The 21,698-nt window shown below is 53.5% G+C and overlaps 1 protein-coding gene across 6 annotated transcripts in view; it reads right to left on the bottom strand.

Annotated features, from left to right (window-relative positions):
* The window catches only part of CROCC (ciliary rootlet coiled-coil, rootletin), a 45,635-nt gene extending 27,756 nt beyond the window's left edge, over positions 1-17,879 (bottom strand). Inside the window, exons 1-13 of one of the 6 annotated variants that reach the window (XM_084786440.1) lie at positions 17,724-17,879; positions 13,170-13,311; positions 11,416-11,570; positions 7,138-7,323; positions 6,966-7,049; positions 6,832-6,893; positions 6,586-6,751; positions 6,119-6,225; positions 3,621-3,857; positions 3,102-3,198; positions 2,552-2,635; positions 1,999-2,232; positions 1,327-1,526 (exon numbers count right to left, since the gene is read on the bottom strand). In XM_084786440.1, coding sequence (XP_084642566.1) covers positions 1,327-1,526; positions 1,999-2,232; positions 2,552-2,635; positions 3,102-3,198; positions 3,621-3,857; positions 6,119-6,225; positions 6,586-6,751; positions 6,832-6,893; positions 6,966-7,049; positions 7,138-7,323; positions 11,416-11,550 — 1,592 coding nt within the window. In that variant the 5' untranslated portion in view covers positions 11,551-11,570; positions 13,170-13,311; positions 17,724-17,879. Of the gene's footprint in view, positions 1-1,326; positions 1,527-1,998; positions 2,233-2,551; positions 2,636-3,101; positions 3,199-3,620; positions 3,858-6,118; positions 6,226-6,585; positions 6,752-6,831; positions 6,894-6,965; positions 7,050-7,137; positions 7,324-11,415; positions 11,571-13,169; positions 13,312-13,845; positions 14,208-14,252; positions 14,387-14,909; positions 15,032-17,723 lie in introns of those variants that run through there. The other 5 variants (XM_084786442.1, XM_084786441.1, XM_084786438.1 and 2 more) reach the window with 5 other exon arrangements.
* Between the last annotated feature and the right edge of the window lie 3,819 nt (positions 17,880-21,698).

Raw genomic sequence — 21,698 nt, forward strand, 5'->3', positions numbered from 1 at the left:
CTTATTATGTAGCCCTGGCTAGCTTAGAGCTGCTTTATAGCCTGTGCTGACCTCAAACTTGGACAAGCCTCCTGCCTCAGCGTTCTAAGTGCTGGGTTGCAAATGTGCGCATCTAGTACCTGCTTTTCTTAGAGACTTGTTTGTTTGTTTGAGGCAGGTCCTAGCTGGCCTAGAGCTCCCTATGTAGACCAGGCTGGCATTGAACTCACAGAGATCTACCTGCTTCTGCTTCCCAAATGTTGGGGTTAACGGCATGTGCCCATCATGCCTAGCTTTCCTGTTTTTACTTAGAAAATTAAAAACAGCAACAACAAAATTTAAAAACTACCACAGGGCTGGAGAGATGGCTCAGAGGCTAAGACATTGACTGCTCTTCCAGTGGTCCTGAGTTCAATTCCCAGCAACCACATGGTGGCTCACAACTATCTATAATGAGATCTGATGCCCTCTTCTGGCCTGCAGGTGTATGTGCAGCTAGAGCACTGTATACATAATAAATAAATCTTAAAAACAAAACAAAACAAAAAACTACCAGGTAGCTAAGGGGAGGATAGTGTCTCTCTCTCTCTCTCTCTCTCTCTCTCTCTCTCTCTCTCTCCCTCTCCCTCTCCCTCTCTCTCTCTCTCACACACACACACACACACACACACACACACATTATTACATTTAAGCCGGGTGATGTCGCTCATGCCTTTAATCCCAGCACTCCGGAGGCAGAGGCAGGCAGATCACTGTGAGTTCGAGGCCAGCCTGGTCTACAAAGCAGGTCCAGGACAGCCAAGGCTACACAGCGAAACCCTGTCTCGAAAAAAAACAAAAATAAAAAATAAAAAGTCTTAAAAAAAATCTCTGCCATCTGGGTGGTAGCGCATACCTTTAATCCCAGCACTTGGAAGGCAGAGGCAGACAGATCTCTGAGATTTTGAGGCCAGTCTGGTCCACAAAGTGAGTTCAAGGACAGCCAAGGCTACACAGAGAAACCCTGTATCAAAAAATAAATAAATCCATAAACAAACAGACAAACAACAACTGTCTCTAGGATGGCAGGGATGTAGCTTAATGGTAAAGTACTTCCCTGGTATACACCAGGCTTGGGTTCATTCTCAGCCAGAGGAAACAAACTAACAAGAAACAGTTCAGAATAGCATAGTTCTAGAACGTTCTATAACCACACGTGGCAATGAGAGCACTTGAAATGAGGCTAAGGTAACAAGAACTGAAATTTCACTTCCTTGAAAACCACATCTTGCAGCTAGCTGGACCCTCCATTGGAACAAGCCTGGTTGGCTAGGTCCAGCGCCTCCTGCTGGTCCTTAGGCCCCGCACCTGCTCAGGAGCTCGTTGGCGCTGCGTAGGCGCTGGGCCTCTCGCTGCGCATCCTCTTGGGCTTGAGCTGTAGCAGCCATCTGGTCCCTCAAGCGCTGTAGCTGCTCCTCCAGGCCACGCCGCTCGCCCTCGCTATCACTGAGCTGCTTGCGTACGGTGCCCAAAAGGTCTTGGCTGGCTTCATAGCGCCCACGCATGTCCTGAGATATGGGGGTTGTGGGGTCTGGAAGAGCCCACTCACTCTCTCCTAACAGCTCCATAGCACTGGATGCGCCTGGGCCAGCAGAGAGCACTCTCCTCCACTCCTGTGTCCTCACTGCCCTAGGCCAGAGCAACTCCAACCTGGCTCCCCATAGGCAGGCAAACCGCCCAAGAGCACCGGATCCTAGATGCTGACTCCGCCCACAAGGGCCTAGGCCCCGCCCCCTCGTGTCCTTCCTGCCACCCCACCCCTAGTTCCCAAGCTCTCCTTATCCTAGACTCAAATTCCTCCTCCTAGTCTTTTTACGAGGGTCCTAGCCCCGAGTTCTAACTCCTTTTCTGAGGCACTCCCAGCCATTCAGGTACTCCAGGCTCAAATTCTCTCTAGAACTCTCTATCAGCAGCGGTTTCTCGGGGCCCAGGCCCCGCCCCCTGAGTCCTTGGCTCGGAGATGCTCAGGCGTCTTCCTACCTGGACCTGCAGCTGGCGCTTGTGCAGGGCAGAGTGGATCAGCGTGAGCGTAGAGGAGTCAGAGCAGGCTGGGGACAGGCCTCGGCGTGGGGAACGACCTCGGCCAGGGGAGGAGTGCCTCGGAGGGGTCGGCGTCCGCGGGCCAGAGAGGCCCCGCAGGCTGCCATCAGAGGTGTCCGCTGTGCGCTCTGAGCTGCTGAGTTGAATGCCACTCTCGGTGTCTGATAGGGCAGCCTTGAGGGAGGGTCAGGAAAGGGGAGTCGGGGTTAGCTGTCACAGACCTGAGCGAGGCAACATTACACTTCCAACAAGCTCCTTCCCTCAAGAAGACTTCCTGAGTCTTCAGCAGTGTGCTGCCGGCCAGGCAGGGCCTCCTACTCACTGCTCTTCAGTGTCCTCACAGTTCTCACAGGGGCTAATTAGGGCAAGGCTGGCTGAACCAGTGGCCAGGTTGAATAGGCCCCATCCACTTCCAGTTCACCCTTAGTCTCCAAATGGTGTGGCACTGGGGCCCAGAAAAGTGTGGAGGGCCCTGTGTGAGCTGTAGCCATACCTGTGCCAGGTCCCTCAGGGTCTGCTGCAGCCCCTCTCCATCCTCAGTGTCCAGGGCTGCCTGCTCCTGGATCCGCAGAGATTCCTTGTGACAAAAAAGGTTGGTCATGGTTATGTCAAAGTACGAAGTCTCTCCTTCATGTCCTGCTCAGGTAGCAGTTACTGCAATACCCACAGGCCTGCTGCCCTCCCTGAACAGATGAAGCCCGGAGAAGCACAGTGCCCTGTCCCAGGCACCTGGCCTAGTGAAGAAGAGCCCAAACCCTGCCCCAGGCCATGCCTTGGGGGTATGCATCTTGTGGGGAGACTTTCCCTGGGAGCCCAAGTCCTGACTCCCCACATACTGAATGGGAGACCCTTGGGCTTTGGTTTCCTCAGCTGTGTAATTGCTTGCTGAAGGGAGGGTGGGAGGGCACAGAATAGGTGAATGCCACTGTGCTAAGCCTGGCATGCACTGTGAGAGGACAGCACCCAGTCTGGGTGGGACATTCAACATGGCCCAAACAGCCTGGCCCTCAGCCAGCAGCCATGGATTTGCTGCCATATCTCACCAGAGCCTCCAACTTGTCCGAGAGGGTCCTGTTGACCTGGTCCTTCTCTGTGTTCTGATTCTGAAGGTGTTCCACTGACAGGGCCAGCTCTGTCACTCTGGAGGAAGAAGCAAAAGAGATGAGTGGGGGGACCTGCCTCAACTCCTCAAGCCCACCAACAGCTGTCCTCTGTGCTCCCCCAAACTGAACAAGGTCCCTAGGATTTACCCCACCCCCACCAGGCATGGCACCTGGAGAAACCACTTCTCTTGTCTGGGCACCTCTCACTTCAGAGACAGCTGGCTGTTTCTCATGAGAGAGCAGAGGGGGCTCACCCAGGAGGCAGGAGTTGGGGTCACGTGTGTCATCAAAGGTTGAACTATGTCTAGACCCCAGTCCTCTGAACATCAAACAGTATTTGGGAAGCTCAGCCAGGCAAACCTGGGGAAGGTCCCAGGCCTGATGAACACACTTCTCTCTGTGTCTCCAGCTGACCCCTCTGCAGGAGAGGTGGCCATGGATGGACCTGCTGCCACCCACCTGGCACTAAGATCGGCCTTGTCCAGGTCACTCTGCACCTGCAGCTGGGCCAGGTCCTTCTCCCGGAGCAGCTTGGCCCGTAGCTGCTCCTCCAGTTGGGCCTGCAGCAGTTTTTGCTTCTCCAGAGCCGTGTCAGCCCGGCTCTCAGCCCGCTGCAGGCTGGCACTCAGTCCCAGGCCCACCTCCTGGACAGCCCGGGATGTGCGGACTAGCTCGCCTCCCAGCTGCAGTAGGTCCCTGAGAGAGAGCAGAATAAGAGGTTGCAGGGGGTGGCCTCCAAGTACAAATCAAGAAAACCGCACTGTGACACTATCTGTCACTATCAGAGTGGGGAAACAAAGTCACACAATGCCCAGTGTGGGTGGGGAAACTGGCCTTCCCCTACCCAGCTGATGGGAGGGCAAGTGGGTAAGGCCATAGTGGAAGGCAACCAGAAAAGGCCCTGAAAAGTATGAACACCGGGCGCTTTGCATCTATGACGGCCACATCTCCCATAAGCCCAGCACAAGGCAATGCAGATAACTCATGGTGGCAAAGCACTTGTGGAAATCCTGATGATATCAAAACATACATTAAAAAGGAGATGGCTATTCAATAAACGATGGTAGATCCATTCAGCGGGTCCTACAGCCAAGAAAAACCAACAGGGAAGCTACTCTGATGTGCACACCTCCCAGGAGAATGAACAAAGGAGGAAGGCTTCTTCAAGAACAGCCAAGCTGAGCCAGATGGTAGCACATACTTGCCATCAAAGTTCTCAGGAGGCAGAAGCAGGACCATCGCATTCAAGGCTAGCCTGGGCTATACAGAGTGAGACCTTGCAGAAACGGGAATGGGGGACAGTGAAATGGCTTAGGGGTAAGGGTGCCTGCTGCCAAGTCTGGTGACCTGGGTTTGATCTTGGGGACCTACATGGTGGAAGGAGAGAACTGAATCATAAAGGTTGTACTTAGCCACCACACATGTGTACACACACACACACACACACACACACACACACACACACACACACACTAAAAAATAAAAAATAAAATAAAATGGAGAACTAAAGATTAAATTATACACAGAGTGTATACTCCAAGACAAGGGGGTATGTGACAGACAAGGAGTCGGGTGGGTGGAAGCTGCTTTATTTACTTTATAAAACAACCCAGGAAGCCCCATAAAAGACTGGCATCCTCACTCGCCTTGAGAAGGGGAGGGGTCACGTTAGCAGGAGGGCACACGTCTCACCAGTAAGTACCATTTTGAACTAGGAACCTTTAAGTATGTGCCCTAGTCAAGAGCAAAATAGAAAAGTGTTCAACATAGCCAGGCAGAGTGGCACACACCTTTAATCCCAGAAGTTGGGAGGCTGAGATAGGAGGGTTCTCTGTGAGTTTGAGACCAGCCTGGTCTACAGATCAAGTTCCAAGCCAGCCAGGGCTACATAATAATTTCCTGTCTAAAAATTTAAAAATTAAAAAAAAAAAACTGGTGCTGGAGAAAGGCTCAGAGGTTAAGAGTAATGGCTGCTCTTCCAGAGGTCCTGAGTTCTGCAGCTCTAACCACAGATCTGTATGGTAGGCAAAATAGACCTGTAACCCCAGCACTTGGAAGAAAAAGCTTCAAGCCCTGGGCTGGGGCCATGGCTCAGCTGGTCAAGTGTTTGACTAACACACATAAAGCCCCAGGTTTAATCCCCAGGAGCACATAAATCAGCATGGTAGCCCAAGCCTGTAATTCCAGCACTCCAGTGTCGACAGGAGGAGCAGAAGGTCAAGGTCATTGTCTTCTGATTAGTGAGTTCAAGAACAGCCTGGAGGGGACTAGAGAGAATGGCTCAGAGGTTAAGAGCACTGGCTGCTCTTCCAAAGGTCATGAGTTCAATTCCCAGCAACTACATGGTGGCTCACAACCATCTATAATGAGATCTGATGTCCTCTTCTGGCTTGCAGGCAGGATATTGTATACATAATAAATAAAGAAATCTTAAAAAAAAAAAAAAAAGAACAGCCTGGAATACATAAGACTCTAAGAAAGAAGATTCCAGATTCCAAAATGTAAAACTACTGGGTGCGGTAATGCATGCCTTTAATCCAAGCACTCAGGAGGCAGAAGCAGGTGGATCTCTGAATTCGAGACTAGACAGAGCTACATAGTGAGATATTGTCTCAAAAAAAAAAAACCTTTAGTCCCATTTTGTGACTATCTGTGGCTCCTGATTCAAACAAACTATATAAAGACAAACAGGGAGGCAGGCTTCAGTGTGAACTCAGCTACTCTCTGCTGTGTGACCTGAGAAGATCACTTCACCTCTCTGATCTCTGGTGTGAAATGGAAGTAGGACAGTTCCTGCCTCAGAGGGGCAGTGCATACTAGATGAAACACCACCACAGAGAGTGCTGTCCGGCTGAGCGCCAGCAGTGCTGACTGCCTCTCTCCCCGTCAGCTGCCTCCCGCATCCCCAGGGAGCCCATGGCAGGATGCACCCCATGGCCCCAGCAGCCAAGCCTCACCTCTCTGTGCCCATCTTCACCTCGCTGACCAGCCTTCGAAGCCCCATGACCTGTCTCCAGAGGAGGAGCAGGCGGCTGTGCTCGCTGCTGAAGTAGGCGTTGAAGGACTAGGGGACAGACGCTGAGATCACTGTGGCATTCCTGCCCCAGCGCCTGCCCTGCCAGCATGGTCTAGGGATGGACCTGCATTTTCCAGAGGGCAAAGAGCACCCAGGGCCTGGATAGGCCTCCCAGCTGCCAAGGGGTGACCATGACCATGACCTGGTCACTTAACACTCTACACGAGACAATGACAACACTGCACTCCATGAGGAGTAAAAGAAACTGCCCAGGGCATTTGTAACCAAGGCCAGCTCTCCCAGATGGCCGTGAGCACTGCTACTGTGCACAGCTGGTCAGGCTCCCCACCCCTCCCCACCCCTGCAGGGCCCCTCCTCGGGCATGCTGTCCTACCAGCACCCACTCACCTCTTCCTCGCGCCTCCATGCTGCCTCCCTCTGCTCCAGCTCCTTGCAGCTGCGGGTCCAGTCACTGGTCACCTTGCGGATGTCCTCACTCAGAGCCTGGTTGGCCAAGCTTGCCTGATCCAGTTGTTCTCTCAGCATGGCATTCACCTGGGCCAGGCTGGCACTTCTGAGAGGGGCAGGGGGCGGAGTCAGTGAGCACTAGCTGATTTGTCCAGAGGCCACCCACTGGCTGTGCCACACCCTTACCTCTGCTGTTCTTCCTCCAGGCGCAGGAGGGCGCTGTCCAGGTCCTGACGGTGTTCTGTGTCCTAGGTGGGAAGGAGAGGCGTCAGGACAGGCAGGAGGAGGGAGGGCTTATGCCTGCCCACCCGGGCACCCACCCTCAGTCGCTGCTGCTCCAGCTCAGTAGACTTGTCCAGCAACTGCTTCTCCAGCTCCGAACACTGCTTCTTACACTGCAGGATCTGGCAATGTGTAGGGCTCAGTGTGAGCCCAGGGGTGAGGGCAAAGTGCTGAAGAGTGAGGGCAGGGATAGGGGTGAGCAGCCCTGACCTTGGCCTGCAGCCGCTGCACTAACTGGGCCTGCCGCTGCTGACCCTCCTGGTAGGCCTGCAGCTTGCGCCGGTAGGAGGCCTGTTCCTCCTGCAGCTGCCTCCGCAGCTCCACGCTCTGCCGCACCAGCCCCCTGGGCTCCTGCGCCTCCAGCTCCCCAGTCTCCAGCCGCACAGCCTGCTCCAGCTGCAGGGAAGGGCTCTGGGTGAGAGGCCTGTGCTTTCCGGGAAGCAGGCCCAGGCCTCTTCAGGAGACATCAGGCTGGGCCCAGGCCCACAATCCTTTGCAAGCTGACAGCCAAGCACTCCAAGGAGCAGCTACAGGCAGGTGTGCCCAGGATGCAGTGCACATGTATATAAACATGAGCATATGGATGGAGCTTGCGTGAGCATATAGATGAAGGAATGGACACACACACACAGGACAATGACACAGAGGCATACAGAACATGGCACACGGATAAAACATGCTTGGGCACACAGGGCAGGCATGGGCACACAGATGGGACATGCTTGGACACACAGCGCAGGTATACAATGCAGACACGGGAATATACATGCAGTAGGCATGGGCACACAGACAGGCCAAGCGTAGGCACACAGAAGAGACAGGCATGTACAAGTGAGGTAGCCCTGCCACCATGTCTGCAAACACATGCACCTAGAGGCAGACTGTAGAAGTATCCATGCCTTCCTTCAGAACACTGAGCCTGCTCGCTACGGTTTTTTTTTTTTGTTTTTTGTTTTTTGTTTTGGTTTGGTTTTTTGGCTGCCCTGGACTCGCTTTGTAGACCAGGCTGGCCTCGAACTCACAGCGATCCGCCTGCCTCTGCCTCCCAAATGCTGGGATTAAAGGCGTGCGCCACCACGCCCGGCCTACTCACTACGGTTTATGCCTCAGACTGCTGCCATGTCTCCCCTAGCCTCTTCCTTCCCCAAGGCAAGCTCAGGAAAGCCTGGATTTTTGTCCCCCATTCAATTTTAGTGCCAAGGATGTTGGCTGTGGGGTGGCATGATACCAGGGAATATCTGAGACACTGAACTAACTATGTGAGTGCATGGGAATCTATCAGAACAGAGCTGTCAATATGCATAGGTCTGAGCTTACAAAGGCACTTGTAATGCACATGAGCAGTCTCAAACATCCCAGGATGGCACATATGAGCCCCGATAAACGCACAGCCTTAAGATCTGCCTGTACCCCACCTTGCATTTGCCTTCTCTCACCCCTACCTTTGCCTGACCTTACAGGACCCTCTCCTGTCCAACTTCCTCTACTCCAGGTACCCTGCAGTGTGCCACCCTCAGACCCATGGGCACACAGAGTTGGCCTATTCACTAGCCCTCTTAACCCTGTTCAGGCTCCTGATAACCCTGGCTGCTCTTCCTGGGGTCTCTCAACTTCTAGCTGTCAGGGAAAGGGGATGATGGGGAGAAGGGCTGAAGATGAGCACACTTTTGGTCATGAACACACACACAGGGGACTGAGGACAACCAATGGATGATCCCTAGCCTAGCTGACTGATGCCAACCCACACTTACCATCACCTCCCAAGCACCCAGGCTGACCTGCAGGCCCTTAAACGCACGCACACGGTAGGCCTACCAGGCACAGGGAGGCGATCAGGAGGGAAGGCCTTTCTTACCCACCTGGGGTCAAGGCCAGGTCGTGGCCCTCCAGGCCTGCACTAGCCCAGTACACCTGGTAGAGGCTGAGAGCCTCCCACAGCAGTGCTGGTGGGTAGGGTGACTGTGTCCACTGGGATGACACCAACAGGGAGGGGTAGCACAGCCACATGGGGGCTGCACTCTGAGTTGAACAGAGGCTGAAGGGAGTGACAATGGGAGCAAATGTCTATGCAAAGCCCAAGCAAGCAGAGCTGTGGGCAGTCGCATAGTCCTACAATGTGTGTGTATCAAGTGTGAGTGAGTGTGCCTCACACATGAGACCCCACATGCTTGTATGTACGGGGTGCATGCTGTGGTTAGTGTCTGGGCCTTCTTGTGCTCCAGGTGAGGTGCATCTGGCCATGGTCTATGGTGGTGCAGGCACTGTGTCCATCTGTATGTCCCAGTTTATGTACTTGTGCACCTGTGGGTGCCAGAGAGGTATGGGAATGATTTAAGTTGGTGGGGGAGGGGCTGGGGAAGACAGTCACAGGTGATGGTAGTGGCGACACTTGTGCATGTGTGAGTGCCTCTGAAGGCTCACAGATGGCTGTTGTTGCAGTATGTGGCAGCGCTGTGATGGTTGACCCAGGTGTTGCTGTACCAGGACAGGACTGTGTGCTGTCTGGCTATATACAGTCTGTGAGTCTAACTGTTTCCAAGCCCTGGCTGCCCTGCAACTCTCTCTGCAGACCAGGCTGGCCCTCTGTCTCTGAGTGCTTAAGATGTGCACCACCACCACCCTGCTAAGTGGATTTGTTTCTATGTGTTGTGTTCTATGTGGGGTCTAGTTGTGGCCTGCAATGTGTGTGCTTTGCACATGCGTGTGACCCCAGGGCTATTGGCTTCTGTGGTGTGGAGGGGTTTGGGCCAGTTACTAGGGACTCCACCTGCTTCCCAAGTGCTTAATGCCAGGCGACTGCAGGCCATGCCTCACCTCTCTCCGCAAACACTGCCTTTCACAAAACAGCCCTTCAATCTGACTTACAATTCCAATGGAAAGGAAGCTGCCACAGAGTAGATGAAAATAGTTTACTGTCTCCCTTAGCAACTGTTGCTCTCCTGCTCTATTCAATTCACTAAACGCCTGTTGCCATGGACACTAGGGTAACGGGAGTCTGTTCTACAGAGCCGAGGGGGAAGGCCACTATCGCTTTCCCACCAACCTCACCCTATGCCTGTTTTTTGGGGACAATGAGGTACACTACAACCTCTGGGTGGCCTCTGGGAGTCCTGCCTCAGTTTTTCCACAGGACATGCAATGAACAGAGCATGGATCCTGACTCCTGTCCCACTCCTATCCCAAAGGGATCTAGGATTTGAAGGATGAGGACAGCCCTAATTACCCACAGCCTGTCTACAATGTCAGAGTGGCCACAGGGCACCTGTCACCTTCAGGCACAGCTGAAGGAAGTGGTCTTTGTCTAGCTCCACCGCTGACCTTGGGCCTAGCATGCTCCACTGTGGCCCTCAGTTTCTCCGTCTGTTACAAGGTGACTGCTGGGTTCTTATGCTCTCTGTAGACCCTCCCCTCCAGGAAAGGCCTTCAAGGTCACTTTCATCCAATCTCTGGGGCCAAGTGGGGGTCTCACTCAAACTGTTTCAGGCACGGAACAATTAGAAAACCAGACTATTTGTATCAACATATGAGGGGGAGATCTGAATGGACACAGCCCCTCAGGCCCCACTGCAGGCCACACAGAAGAGAAGGGACCTCCCGCCTCCCACCTAGCCTTCCCTTCCTTGCCAATCGGGGCAGTGTGAGCTTCAGTTGCTGATGCTGGCACCTAAAAGGCAGTCCTCAGGGGATTGGCACTGTGTCCAAGAAAGGTCTAACCAGCAGAAGGCTTGCTCTGGCCCATCAACCGTACCAACCCAGGACTCCTGCCAACCTGTCCCTACACCCCCTGCAGACTCCAAGAAATGAATTCTGTACTGTCCTTAAAGCTAGGGGCCACCACGGGGCCCCACACTGCTCCTTAGCAAGTCCCAACAAGTCAGAGGCTTGTTTAAGCAGGCCGACCAGGACATGGTCTGTACACCCCACCACCAGAGGGTGCACAGAAACACACACAATACAATACACAGGCCTCCATACAGACAAGGCCTCCCACTAGCACACATTGGACCCTATGGCAGCCAGCAGGCTCTCTGTACACCCTCAAAACAAGGCAATATACAGTCCTGGCCTACGAGCCAGGACACCAGTGTTCTTGTCTTAACGGCTGTGTGACACCAAGCATGGTGCTTTTTCTCTCTGGGCCTCTATTTTCCTCTTATTTAAATAGGTCTTACCAACTTGGTACATTAACTGTAAAGAACTCAGTATAATTTCTAGCACATCTGTAGGCATTCCATAAACGGTAACTATTATCATAACCATTATCCCCACCCAGGTGCATACACACACTCCATCCTCTACCCATCTTACCAACCTTCAGCCACAACAATTCCCCACCGTCACCATGGGCTCAAGGCATTCCAGTCGGCAGAACTGCACACTAAACCAGGTGCCCATCCTTATACAGCCTGTGGGCCTGGTCAGGGGTCTCCCCTACCCCCAGCCCCTGGTCAGGGGTCTCCCCCCACCCAGCCTGGCCCCAGCACGCACCCTCTCGTTGACGGCATTGTACTTGATTGCAAGCTCGTCGCGCTCTGCGCGGCTCTGGGCCAGCAGGTCCTCTACATGGGACAGCTCCTGCCGCAGAAGCTGGTTCTCCTCCTGCAATGACAGCAGCGAGGCCATCTCCGGGACCTGGAGCGGGGCTGACAAGGGACAAGGGGCTGAGCTGACTCCTGCCTAGTGTGGAGGGGCACTAGCGCCCACAGGTGTTCTACTTATTTCTGGGACAATATGATGGAGGGGGCCCTGGGAGGAGTCCAGGTGTGTGTGGCTGAGACACCAGGGGCTCAAGAAAGCCAAGGAACAGGAAGGTTGGCAAGAGAAGCCAAGAGCTATACAGCTGGTGTGGCCACATCCCCAGGACATGTAGGAAAGAAGCTCTAGCTAGGAGTCAGGAGAACGTCTTTCTGTACCCACCCACCCTGGGGACACAACGCTCTGGATTCTTGCTCCCTTCTTTTCTGAGGACTAGTCTTCTCAGGGCCTCAGTTTTACTCATCTGTTAAATGGGTGGGACAGTAGTCAGACCATGCCGGGAACATGGCAAAGCCTTACTTGAAGGCGGGGCTTCTCGTAACTTCGCTAGTTTCCTTGCTTTCTGGGGTAAGCTCTCTCTATGTAGCCTGGGCTGGTGTGGAACTCATGAGCCTCTCCCTTACCCCTCAAGTGCTAAGATTTTAGGCAAGTCCTCTCATAACCTCAAACCAGGGCCACAGACAGTGGTGGTCAGCTTGCACATTGACTCTGAAAGACATGGACGCACACTGTAAGCCTGCTAGCCCTGGAGGGAAGGGGACGGTCACTAAGACTCCCCAGCTCGGGGGAGTCTCAGCAACCCTGGTCCACTCAAAGAGATAGCCCAGGCCTGCTCTGGGATCTGAACCAGACAGTAGCAGCCGTACAAAATCCACTAGCAGAACGGCTGCCAGCACTCCACACCACCAACTAACCAGCTGACCTGTGTCCAGGCCCTCAGGCCACACAACCAGGTCATGCATGCCACACACCAGGATCTGCAGCCATCAGCTTCTGTACCCAAGTCATCAGGCCTTTGTAGGAGTCTGGCCTGAGCTGAGCTGCCCCCCACGCCCAGCCCTAATCTTAGCCTTAGACAGCCCACACCATCCATGGTAGGAAATGCGGTATTTGGTGATCAAGTCTGAAGCAGGGAGCAGGGAGGGTTGGTCCCGCCACCTCCTCCAGCTGTGCCACATGGGGAATAAATAAAATAAGTTTGGGCAGATTACATCTCAGCCTCCATTCTCTCCTCTGTAAAGTAGATCTCTCTCCATCACAGAGCTGTGCCTGTCTCCCTGTGTGTGTTCAAGATGTGGGGGCAGGGCCTGGGGACATGGCTCAGTGAGTAAGAGCACCCGCTAGACAAGCACGGGTATCTAAGTTCAAATCCCAGCATCCATGTGAGAAGCTGGGCATGGCCCCTCGGGCACCTGTAACCTAAAAGCTATATGGGAAAGAGACGAGAGAATCAGTGGGTTTTGCCGGCTGTCAGCCTAGCTCCAGGGTGAGTGAGAGACCCTGCCGTAGGGAAATAGGTGGAGGGTGACAGGGCACTTCTTTATTATCCTTGTGCTCAGAAGAAACGCATCTGTACACATGTGTGTATATGCTACCTCCCCCACCACCACCACCACACACACAGAGCACTGTGCTACACAGCACTATCTATGCCTATTGCTGCTGAGAAGTGAGAAGGGACCCTGGACAGGGTAGGGGGGTGGCACCTGGGCTCTCAGGCTGGGAGAGGTTGCGGGTGATGATCTCCCTGACACAGACAGGCAGGCTGGCACCCTGAGGGTACTGGGCTGGGTTCTGCACACTCCGGCTCTCCTCTTGGTCTGGTCCCAGGACACAGCTCTCCAGTGTCTACGGGAAGAGAGAGGTTTTGGGCACTCTGGACCCCCTGCTTCCTGGCCTGAGAGTTGCGGGAGTCCTAGAGAACGCCAGGAGATGGCTGGAGGACTGGCTGCAGAGAGCCCCTGTAGGAGTCTCTCCTAGGTCTGTGCCCAGGTAGGACCTGAAGGCCAGAGAAATAAATCAAACCCACAGGAACTCAGGAACCACACGGGGGGGTGGGGGGGGGTGGGGGGGGGCAGCACAGGTATGGGGCTAGGGGATGGGCTGAGGGGTAGGGTGGCACCCCCATCCATCCCCACTCTAGGTAGGGAGGATTTTGCTGAGCCAGTAATCCCTAAACTCTACGAGGGGCCCTTCCCCCACTACCGTGGTACACTGGGATTAAGGAGTCCTAGCAGTTGGCCTGTGTGGCCTCCGGGAGCTGCAAATTGCAGCCCCTGTGTAGCTACCCCACACCTCCCCCACTCGCCCAGATCTCACCACTCCTATTAGCTGTTATTCCGCTCTGCCCCAGACAGGGTGGACACAGCCCTCAGGACCCACCTGGATAACAATCTCCAATGCCAGCTGGGCCAGCAGGGATTCTGCCAGCCCCAGGCTCATGGAGGGGGGTCTGTGGGTACCCCGCAGCCCCCCTCCCCAAAGTACGAAGTCGGCTCAGCTACATGCGCAAACGCACTAACACATCAACATCACCAGGCTGCTGCTGGGCTGAGCACCCAGCAGATTAAGCTTAAATCCGGTGGTGGCCCCACGTGACCATGCAGGGGGTGGGGAGGGGTTCTGATGGGAGAGGAGGGGGAAGAGCACTGAGAAGCAGAGGTGCATGAGGAGGGTGGGCAGAAAAAGCTCTGGGGCCCAGCCAGCACCCAGGAAAGAAGAGAGCGAAGGACGGCAAAGAGGGAAATGCAAGTGGAAGGTGGGAAGGAAGGGGGCAGTGTTACCCCCACCCTCTCCAGGCTGTGGGTCCTGGAGCCCTCTAAGCCACGCTGCAGGAGGCAGGAAAGGCCAGAGTCCCCAGTCAGTGGAGCATCTTCCCTGACCCGGAACGGGGCTCACGTGGTTTGCTCAGAATTCTGCTGGGCAGAATAGATGCCTGTGCACTACAGGTTGGAAGCAAAGAAAGCAGGGGCTCAGACCAGTCCTAAGTCTGGTCTGAGCCCCTCAAGCCCCACCCCCAGCTATGTCCCAGCATCCTCCTGTGTAAGAGCTGGTACTATTGGTGCTTTCTTTGAGCAAAGCAGAGCAAAGCATCTGCCAGTCAATGGCACACAACAGGGTGCCAGTTCACACACTGAAACCCTGGGTAAACATTGTTTTCACTCACTAAAAAAACTCCACATGCACAGTCCCTGGGTCCTAAAGTCCGAGAGCAGTTTCCCTCCCGTCAGCAAAGAGGTGGTAAGGCCCAAGGGTTGGTGCCTGGAATCGCTGGCCTGCCATGTGTTAGCAATATGACCCTGGACAAATGACCCCTCCTGGCCTCAGTTTCCTCATCTGTAAACAAGAGGAGAGCCTTTGTGGGAATTAAAATGTGCTGACAGCAGGGAGGGGCTCAGAAGCCCACAAGGCAAGAGTGAGCTCACAGTCGCTTATATTAGCACTACCTGTCAGCTACTGCTCTCCAGGTCCCTCGGTCCTAAGGCATGTCCACTCAAGTTCATCAAATCCTCCGATCAGCCCATTTCCAGATGTGCAAAATGAGGCTCAGGGGGGTGGGGGTGGGGGTCTCATCTGCTCACGGTGAGAGAAGTGGAGGATATAAGCCTGAGCCTCACCCCCACCCTTCGGCCAAGCAGCCTCCTCAAAATGCTTGAAGGGCAAGGCCAGGCATCCTGCTCAAGTCCTGACACTGCATCCAGGCCAGACTTAGGGATACAGCAGGTGCTACATAAATGCACAGCAGCTCAAACTAGATCTTTCCTTTCCAACTAAGGAATCCATCCTGAAAATAGAAACACAGGAAACAAGGTACATCCGGCCAAGAAGGTAAGTGCCACTAAGATGCTATGGCAAACGATCCAGATCTGGGCAAATCTAAACCCATGAGCAGGGAGCTGCCACTCGGCCCTGCCCCGCTTCCAAAGAGTCTCCACAGTGCTCCTCCAGGCTACAATAGCCATAACCAGGCCAGGGAGAGCCTGAGCCAGGATGTCCAACCCCTAGATGCCCAGCTCAGCACACACGAGATCACAGATGTGTTTGGAGAATGGAACAGAATTATTCTGTGTCTCCCAGAGCCAGTGTCCTAAGAGAATTGAGGGAAAGGGGGCAGGATGGTAGCCCTTGAACACTAGGAAATACCAACCCCAAGCTCCACCAAAAATTCTGCCCCCCACCCTCTCACCCCATGGATCCTGAGACAGTGTTGCTAAACCCTGGGAGTGTACACTGCTTTGATACCTACAGCTTCCTTCCAAGCCTCAGGTAGGTAGGTAGAAAGGGAGGGAGGGAGGCAGGGAGGGAGGGAGAGAGGGAGGCAGGGAGGGAGGGAGGACTCAGCCAGCCAAATTCCTCAAAGGAATCTGATTGCTACAGCATCACCTGCTGGGGTTCTAAGGTGGTTGGTTGTCCCTTCCCAAACTCGTGGTGAAATGTGGTCCCCAGTGTAAGAGTGCAGAGGTGATGGGACCTTTAAGAGGGGATTAGGTCAGAGGGCTAAGGCCTTTCCCAACTGTAGTTTACTTATATCACAAGTGTGGGTAGAAGGGGTGGTGGCTCAGCTCTGGAATCCCAGCACTTTGGAAGCAAACAGAGAGAAATCTTGTGTTTAAGGACAATATGGGCTGCATTGAGAGAGACGGCACCAGTACAGACACTGGCTACTCTTTCAGTGGATCTGGGATCAGTTCCCAGAAGCCACCTAACTATAGTTCCGGGGGGATACGAGGCCTTCTTTTGGTCTCTGCAGGTACCCCACCTGCTCAGCAGGAAGCTCTGCGAACAGCTGTTGAAGAAATGAATGAACATGGAGGCTAGCAACACTACAGGCTGAACACCCCTAATCTGAAAAACCTAAAACCTGTAAGTCAATGTCACAAGTGGCCCATACCTAACTTCATGGGACAAACCGCAGTACGCCAAAGATGTATAAAGCTATCGCAGGCTACGTGGCTAAGTGAAGATGCTTCACGCCTCTTGCTTTGATTTGGGCCTGTCCCGCGACACCTTTTTATATATATGTGTAAATATCTCAAAAACTGTTTTTAAAAATATTTCATTCTTTTATGTATGAGAGCTCTATCTGCATGTACACCCACATGCCAGAAGAGGGCATCAGATAATATCATATATGGTTGCGAGCCACCATGTGGTCGCTGGGACTTGAACTCAGGACTTCTGGAAGAGAAGACAGTGCTCTTTCCCACTGCGCCACCTCTCCAGCCCTCAAAAATTGTTTTAAACGAAGGGCTTCTGGGATACTTAACCTGAACAGAAAATTAATTAGGGTAGGGGGCGGATAATCCCTTTAACTTTGGCTGGGGAGTTGCATAAAATTTCAGCCATGACACACAGCCATGGGTCACAAGACACCAGTAAATCCATATCCAGCACCAGAGGCCCAGGCCAGGCAGTGGGATTAAGGGTGCCTACCCTCCGAGGGCACACTCAGTCCACAGACTTGCGCCCAGGGAGAGAAAGGGTAAATGAAGAGAATACACATTTGGGAGTCTCCCCAAGGAGCCACCCATGGCCTCTGTGAGTCTTGGAGTTACTTGTGAGCTCAACAGGAAATCTGAAGGGAACAAGTACTTCCAAGGCCCTTCCCCGAGGGTCCCAACTTTCCAGATAAGTCCGGTGCCCAGGGGGCTGGGCACATTTCACCCACATGTTGGAGAACAGATATCCCTTCAGACTTGTGCTTGCAAAAAGCCTGGGGTTTCTCCAAATGCCAGCTCCAGAGCCGCTGGCTGGACTCATCCTGAAAACCCCTGGGTGGGGGCCCAAATCTCTGCACAAGGCTCCTGCGGCCTCGCCCACTCTAGACCGCACAGAGATCGCGCACACTGTGATCAGTTTGCTCGTGTGCACTACAGAAAGCCTTTTCCCCAGAGAACGGCTAAAGGAAAGACGAAGAGCATCCCACCGAGGGACGCAGGGCCGGGCCTGGCACTCGGGAGGCCACGGACAGCGACGTGCGGCTGCAGGCGACCGTCCTCCCCGACGGCTGCATCTAGCAGAGCCAGGGCACCCCGGTGAGAGGCTACTGGGCCGCAGGCCCCAGGCTCCAGGCGGGAAGACTCCAGTGGGGAACGTACCGCCCATACATTCCCTTCCCGCCGAGACCTAACCCAGCCCAGTCCGAAAGGGTCGCCGGGGCGCTGGGAGACCCCAGGACACCCACACCGCTCCAGCCCGCCTCCTTAGCCGGGCGCACCCGCCCCGTCCCCGCCCCGCGCACGCGCGCCGCGGGCTCCTACCTTCGCGCGCCGCCGCCGAGGGCGAACGGACACAGCGGAGGGGCGGGACGTGCTCTACGGGGCGTGCTCGAAGGCGTGGCTACGTAGGAGGCGGGGTCAGAACGACGGGAGGGTCAGGCCAAAGAGAAAGGCCGCGGCGGTGCGGGATGAGGGACCGAGGCCAAAGAGATGGCTCCGATGGGCGAGCGTGGGACCTAGGCGGAGTGAGCGCCTCCTGGCGGAGAAAGGCGCCACAGGGCGGAGTGGGCGGGAGCCGGGCCGAGGCTGAGACAGAGCATGCGCTTGCTCCTCGACGGGGGGGAGGCGCTTCGCCGAAGGGGCGTGTCTCCCCAGAAGGGGCGTGTCTGAAGCGAAGCAAAGCGCCCGCGGTGTGGAAAAAAGCGCTAGGGGGCGGGGCGGAGCTCGTCCGAGGGCGAGGCCGGGGCGGAATGGGTGGGGCTTCGCACAGAAAGGCGGTCAGCTACTCAGGGCGCCGCAGTCTTGGCGGTTGCATCATCTTTTATTGTTCTCGGATCGTGTGCGTCGTCTCGCAGCGGGAAGTTCCCCCGCTGCAGAGGCCTACTGAGAAGCCTCTGCATTCTGGCCGGAGGTTGCGATCCAGGTGGTGTGGTGGGCATTCCTGCGGGATCCCAGAAACACTGGAGCCTGCCCAAGGCTTTAAAAACTTTTGGGAGAAACTCCTTTTCTGATGAATGGTCCTGCTTAGCTTAGCACTCGGCCGTCGATTTGTCCATTTGTAAAATGTTGGTGCAGGCTGGAGGGAGAGTTGGCCTAGTGGTTAAGAGCTCTTGTTCTTGCAAAGGACCTAGATTCGATTCCCAGCACCCACATACATACAGGCAAAACACAAACACATAAGACAATAACCAAATCTTTTTTTTTAATGGTGGTGCCCTGATTGCTACCATACCATCCTGGAAGCTCATCTGATTCTTCCAGATGGGATAAATAAAACTGAGAGACCCAGATCTTCTGAACATCTGAGTGCAGCTCTCCTGCCTCTGCCTTCAGAAATAGTACGTTGGTTGCCGCCTGACTCTAGAGATAAAGGATGGAGTGTTTGGGTTGAAAATGTATCTTTATGGGTTTGCATCTGGAAAAAAAAGTACTCAGCAAGCTTGTTTTCCAAATAGCATACCCACTTGGGGAGAGGCAGGTAGATCTGAGTTTGAGGCCAGCCTGGTTTACTTAGTACCAGAACAGCTAGGGCTACATAGAGAGACCTTGTCTCAAAAACAAACAAACAAAACCTCCATGAGTTCAAGGCCAGCCTCGACTACAGAGCGAGTTCCAGGACAGCCAGAGCTATTATTAAGAGAAACCTTGTCTCGAAAAACAAAACAAAAAAGCCAAAAACAAACTCCAAAGAAAATAATGAAAAGACAAGGCAGCATTCCATGAACCTGGCTGAGCAGGCACACCTTAAATGCCAGACGCTGGAAGGCAGAGGCAGGATACAAAGGTCAGAGTCATCCTTAGCTACATAGAGAGTTTGAGGCCAACCTGGGCTACATAAGACCCTGTCACATAGAAAAAGATGACACAAACATGAGTTAGGTATGGCTCGGGGTTGGAAGCTGGTACTGTGCAATCCTGACTATGGGAGTTTGGATCTCAGCACGAACAAACCCGCTGCCAGCACACGCTGGTAACCCCAGCTCTTCAAGCCTATAATTATGCACGCCCGCCTGCGCACGCGTGTGTGTGTGTGTGTGTGTGTGTGTGTGCGTGCGCGCACGTGTGCGCACACACGTCTCATGTGGGACAGGGTGACAGAACCCTGGCAGGCAGATCTCTGAGTTTGAGGCCAGCCTGATCTACATAGATCCAGTCCATCCAGGGCTATACAGTGGTAATGCACACGCACGCACACACACACACAGACACAGATATATTTGAAATGTTATTCAAAAATAGTAACTTTGCTCTATCTTTAGGTTCTGGTGTGACAGTTCATCTCCTAAGAGTAAATTTTATTTCTTTGAAAGGATGGTGGGCTGGGCATGGAGGCATACACCTTTAGTCCCTGCGCTCGGGAGGCAGAGGCGGGTGGATCTTTGTGAATTCAAGGCCAGCCTGGTCTACCAAGGGAGTCCAGAGCAGCCAAGGCTACACAGAAAAGCCTTGTCTCAAAAAAAAAAAAAAAAAAAGGAAAAGGGCATATTGACTGTCTTCAAAATTGAAATAAAGATATTTTACTTTTTTCTTTGAGACAGAGTCTCACACTGTAGTCCAGGCTAGCCTGGAATTATGTAGCCCAGATCGACCTCAGCCTTGCCTCAATCCTCCTGCCTCTGCCTCACCTTGTGCAGCGTATATCCAGCTATCTTTGTCTCTAGCCACCCTCGTCACCCTGGGGGTAACCTGAGGTGCTCTTCCCCATGTCTCTTTAGAGGAAAATTTACCTATTTGCCCTTCCACTGTTGTGCAAAGAGCACATATCATGTGTGGGTGATTTTGGGTTTTGTCAGTGCTGGGGCTTGACCACAGCCTTGCACATGCTAGTGAGGCGCTCTACACTCCGCTCCAGCCAATACCCTAGACTTCTTTCCTTGCTGCTTACCCTAGATGCAGCTTAATGGTCAACGTATAGAGAGCGCTTTCACTCACTTCCCCCAGGGATCTAGTGAGTCACCAGATAGATACATATTTATGTGTATGCTCTGTGTGTGTGCGCGTGCGTGCGTGCGCGTGTTCATCGCCAGGCTGGCCTCAAACTCAGAGATCTGCCTGCCAGGGTTCTGTCATCCTGACCCACATGAGATGCTGGAATCTCATGAGACATAGTCTGGTAACACCTTGTCACCACTGCTGGGTTCTACTGGCTCAAAGTGGGTATTCCATTTGGTAATGAGCACCAAACACCCTGCCACCCCCACCACATTCCCCAGGGTGGTGCTCCTCAGGTTACATCCCTAAAGGCCTTCCTCCCCACTTCACCCCACCCCCAAAAGGTGCTTCGTCACCATGGTCAGCAGCTCAGGTCACGCCGCTCTACAGAAATGTGGCCACCTGCTATTATCGCTCACCCCAGTGTGGCCTTGACAAAGATCTGATGCCCTCCGCGGGCACAAGGCAGACACATGTGCTCAGACATACAAGGCAAAATATTCTCATATACGAAAATTTAAAATAAAATGGATGGCAGCCGGGCGTGGTGGCGCACTCCTTTAATCTCAGCACTCGGGAGATAGAGGCGTGGATCGATGTGAGTTCAAGGCCAGCCTGGTCTACAAAGCAAGTCCAGGACAGCCAAGACTACACAGAGAAACAGAGAAACCCTGTCTCTAAAAATTTAAAAAAAAAATGAAATAAATAAATAAATAAAATAAAATAAAATAAAATGGATGGCAAATTAAGGAAAATACCTGACACATGAAAAAAAAGAAAGTGTAGTGGTCATACTGCCAACAAGGGGACAGCCTAGACCCAAAGCCCACATCTAATTCCAGAAGCCAAGAGCTGACCTCAGAAAACCAAAAAATTAAGTGGAACCAGGCACGGTGACGCACACCTGTAATCCCAGCAAAGGCAGGCGGATCTCTGAATTCGAGCAAAGCAAGTCCAGGACAGCCAAGGCTACACAGAAAAGCCGTCTCAAAAACAAACAAACAATAAACTTTTTAGTGGGGCTAGAAAGAGGGTTCAGTGGTTAAGAACACTGATAGCACTTTGAAGGACCCTGGTTCAATTTCCATCACCCACTTGAGGGCTCAGGACTGTCTGTAATTTTAGTCTTAGGGAATCTGACATCCTCTCTGTCCTCCTTGGGCACCAGGCACACATGTGGTGTACAAACGTATATATTCAGGTAAACATCCAAACACATAAAAAATACAGAGAAAACAATGTGTGTGTGCCCATGAGTGTGGGTACTCAGGGAAGCTGGAGGCGTCGGGTCCCTCAGAGTTGGAGAGTTAAAGGCTGGTGGCCTAGGTGCTAGAGGCCAAACTGCAAGAGCAGCACACTCTTGAA

This window comes from Acomys minous (genome assembly GCF_964271855.1).
Source record: "Acomys minous genome assembly, chromosome: 6".
Classification (NCBI taxonomy): domain Eukaryota; kingdom Metazoa; phylum Chordata; class Mammalia; order Rodentia; family Muridae; genus Acomys; species Acomys minous.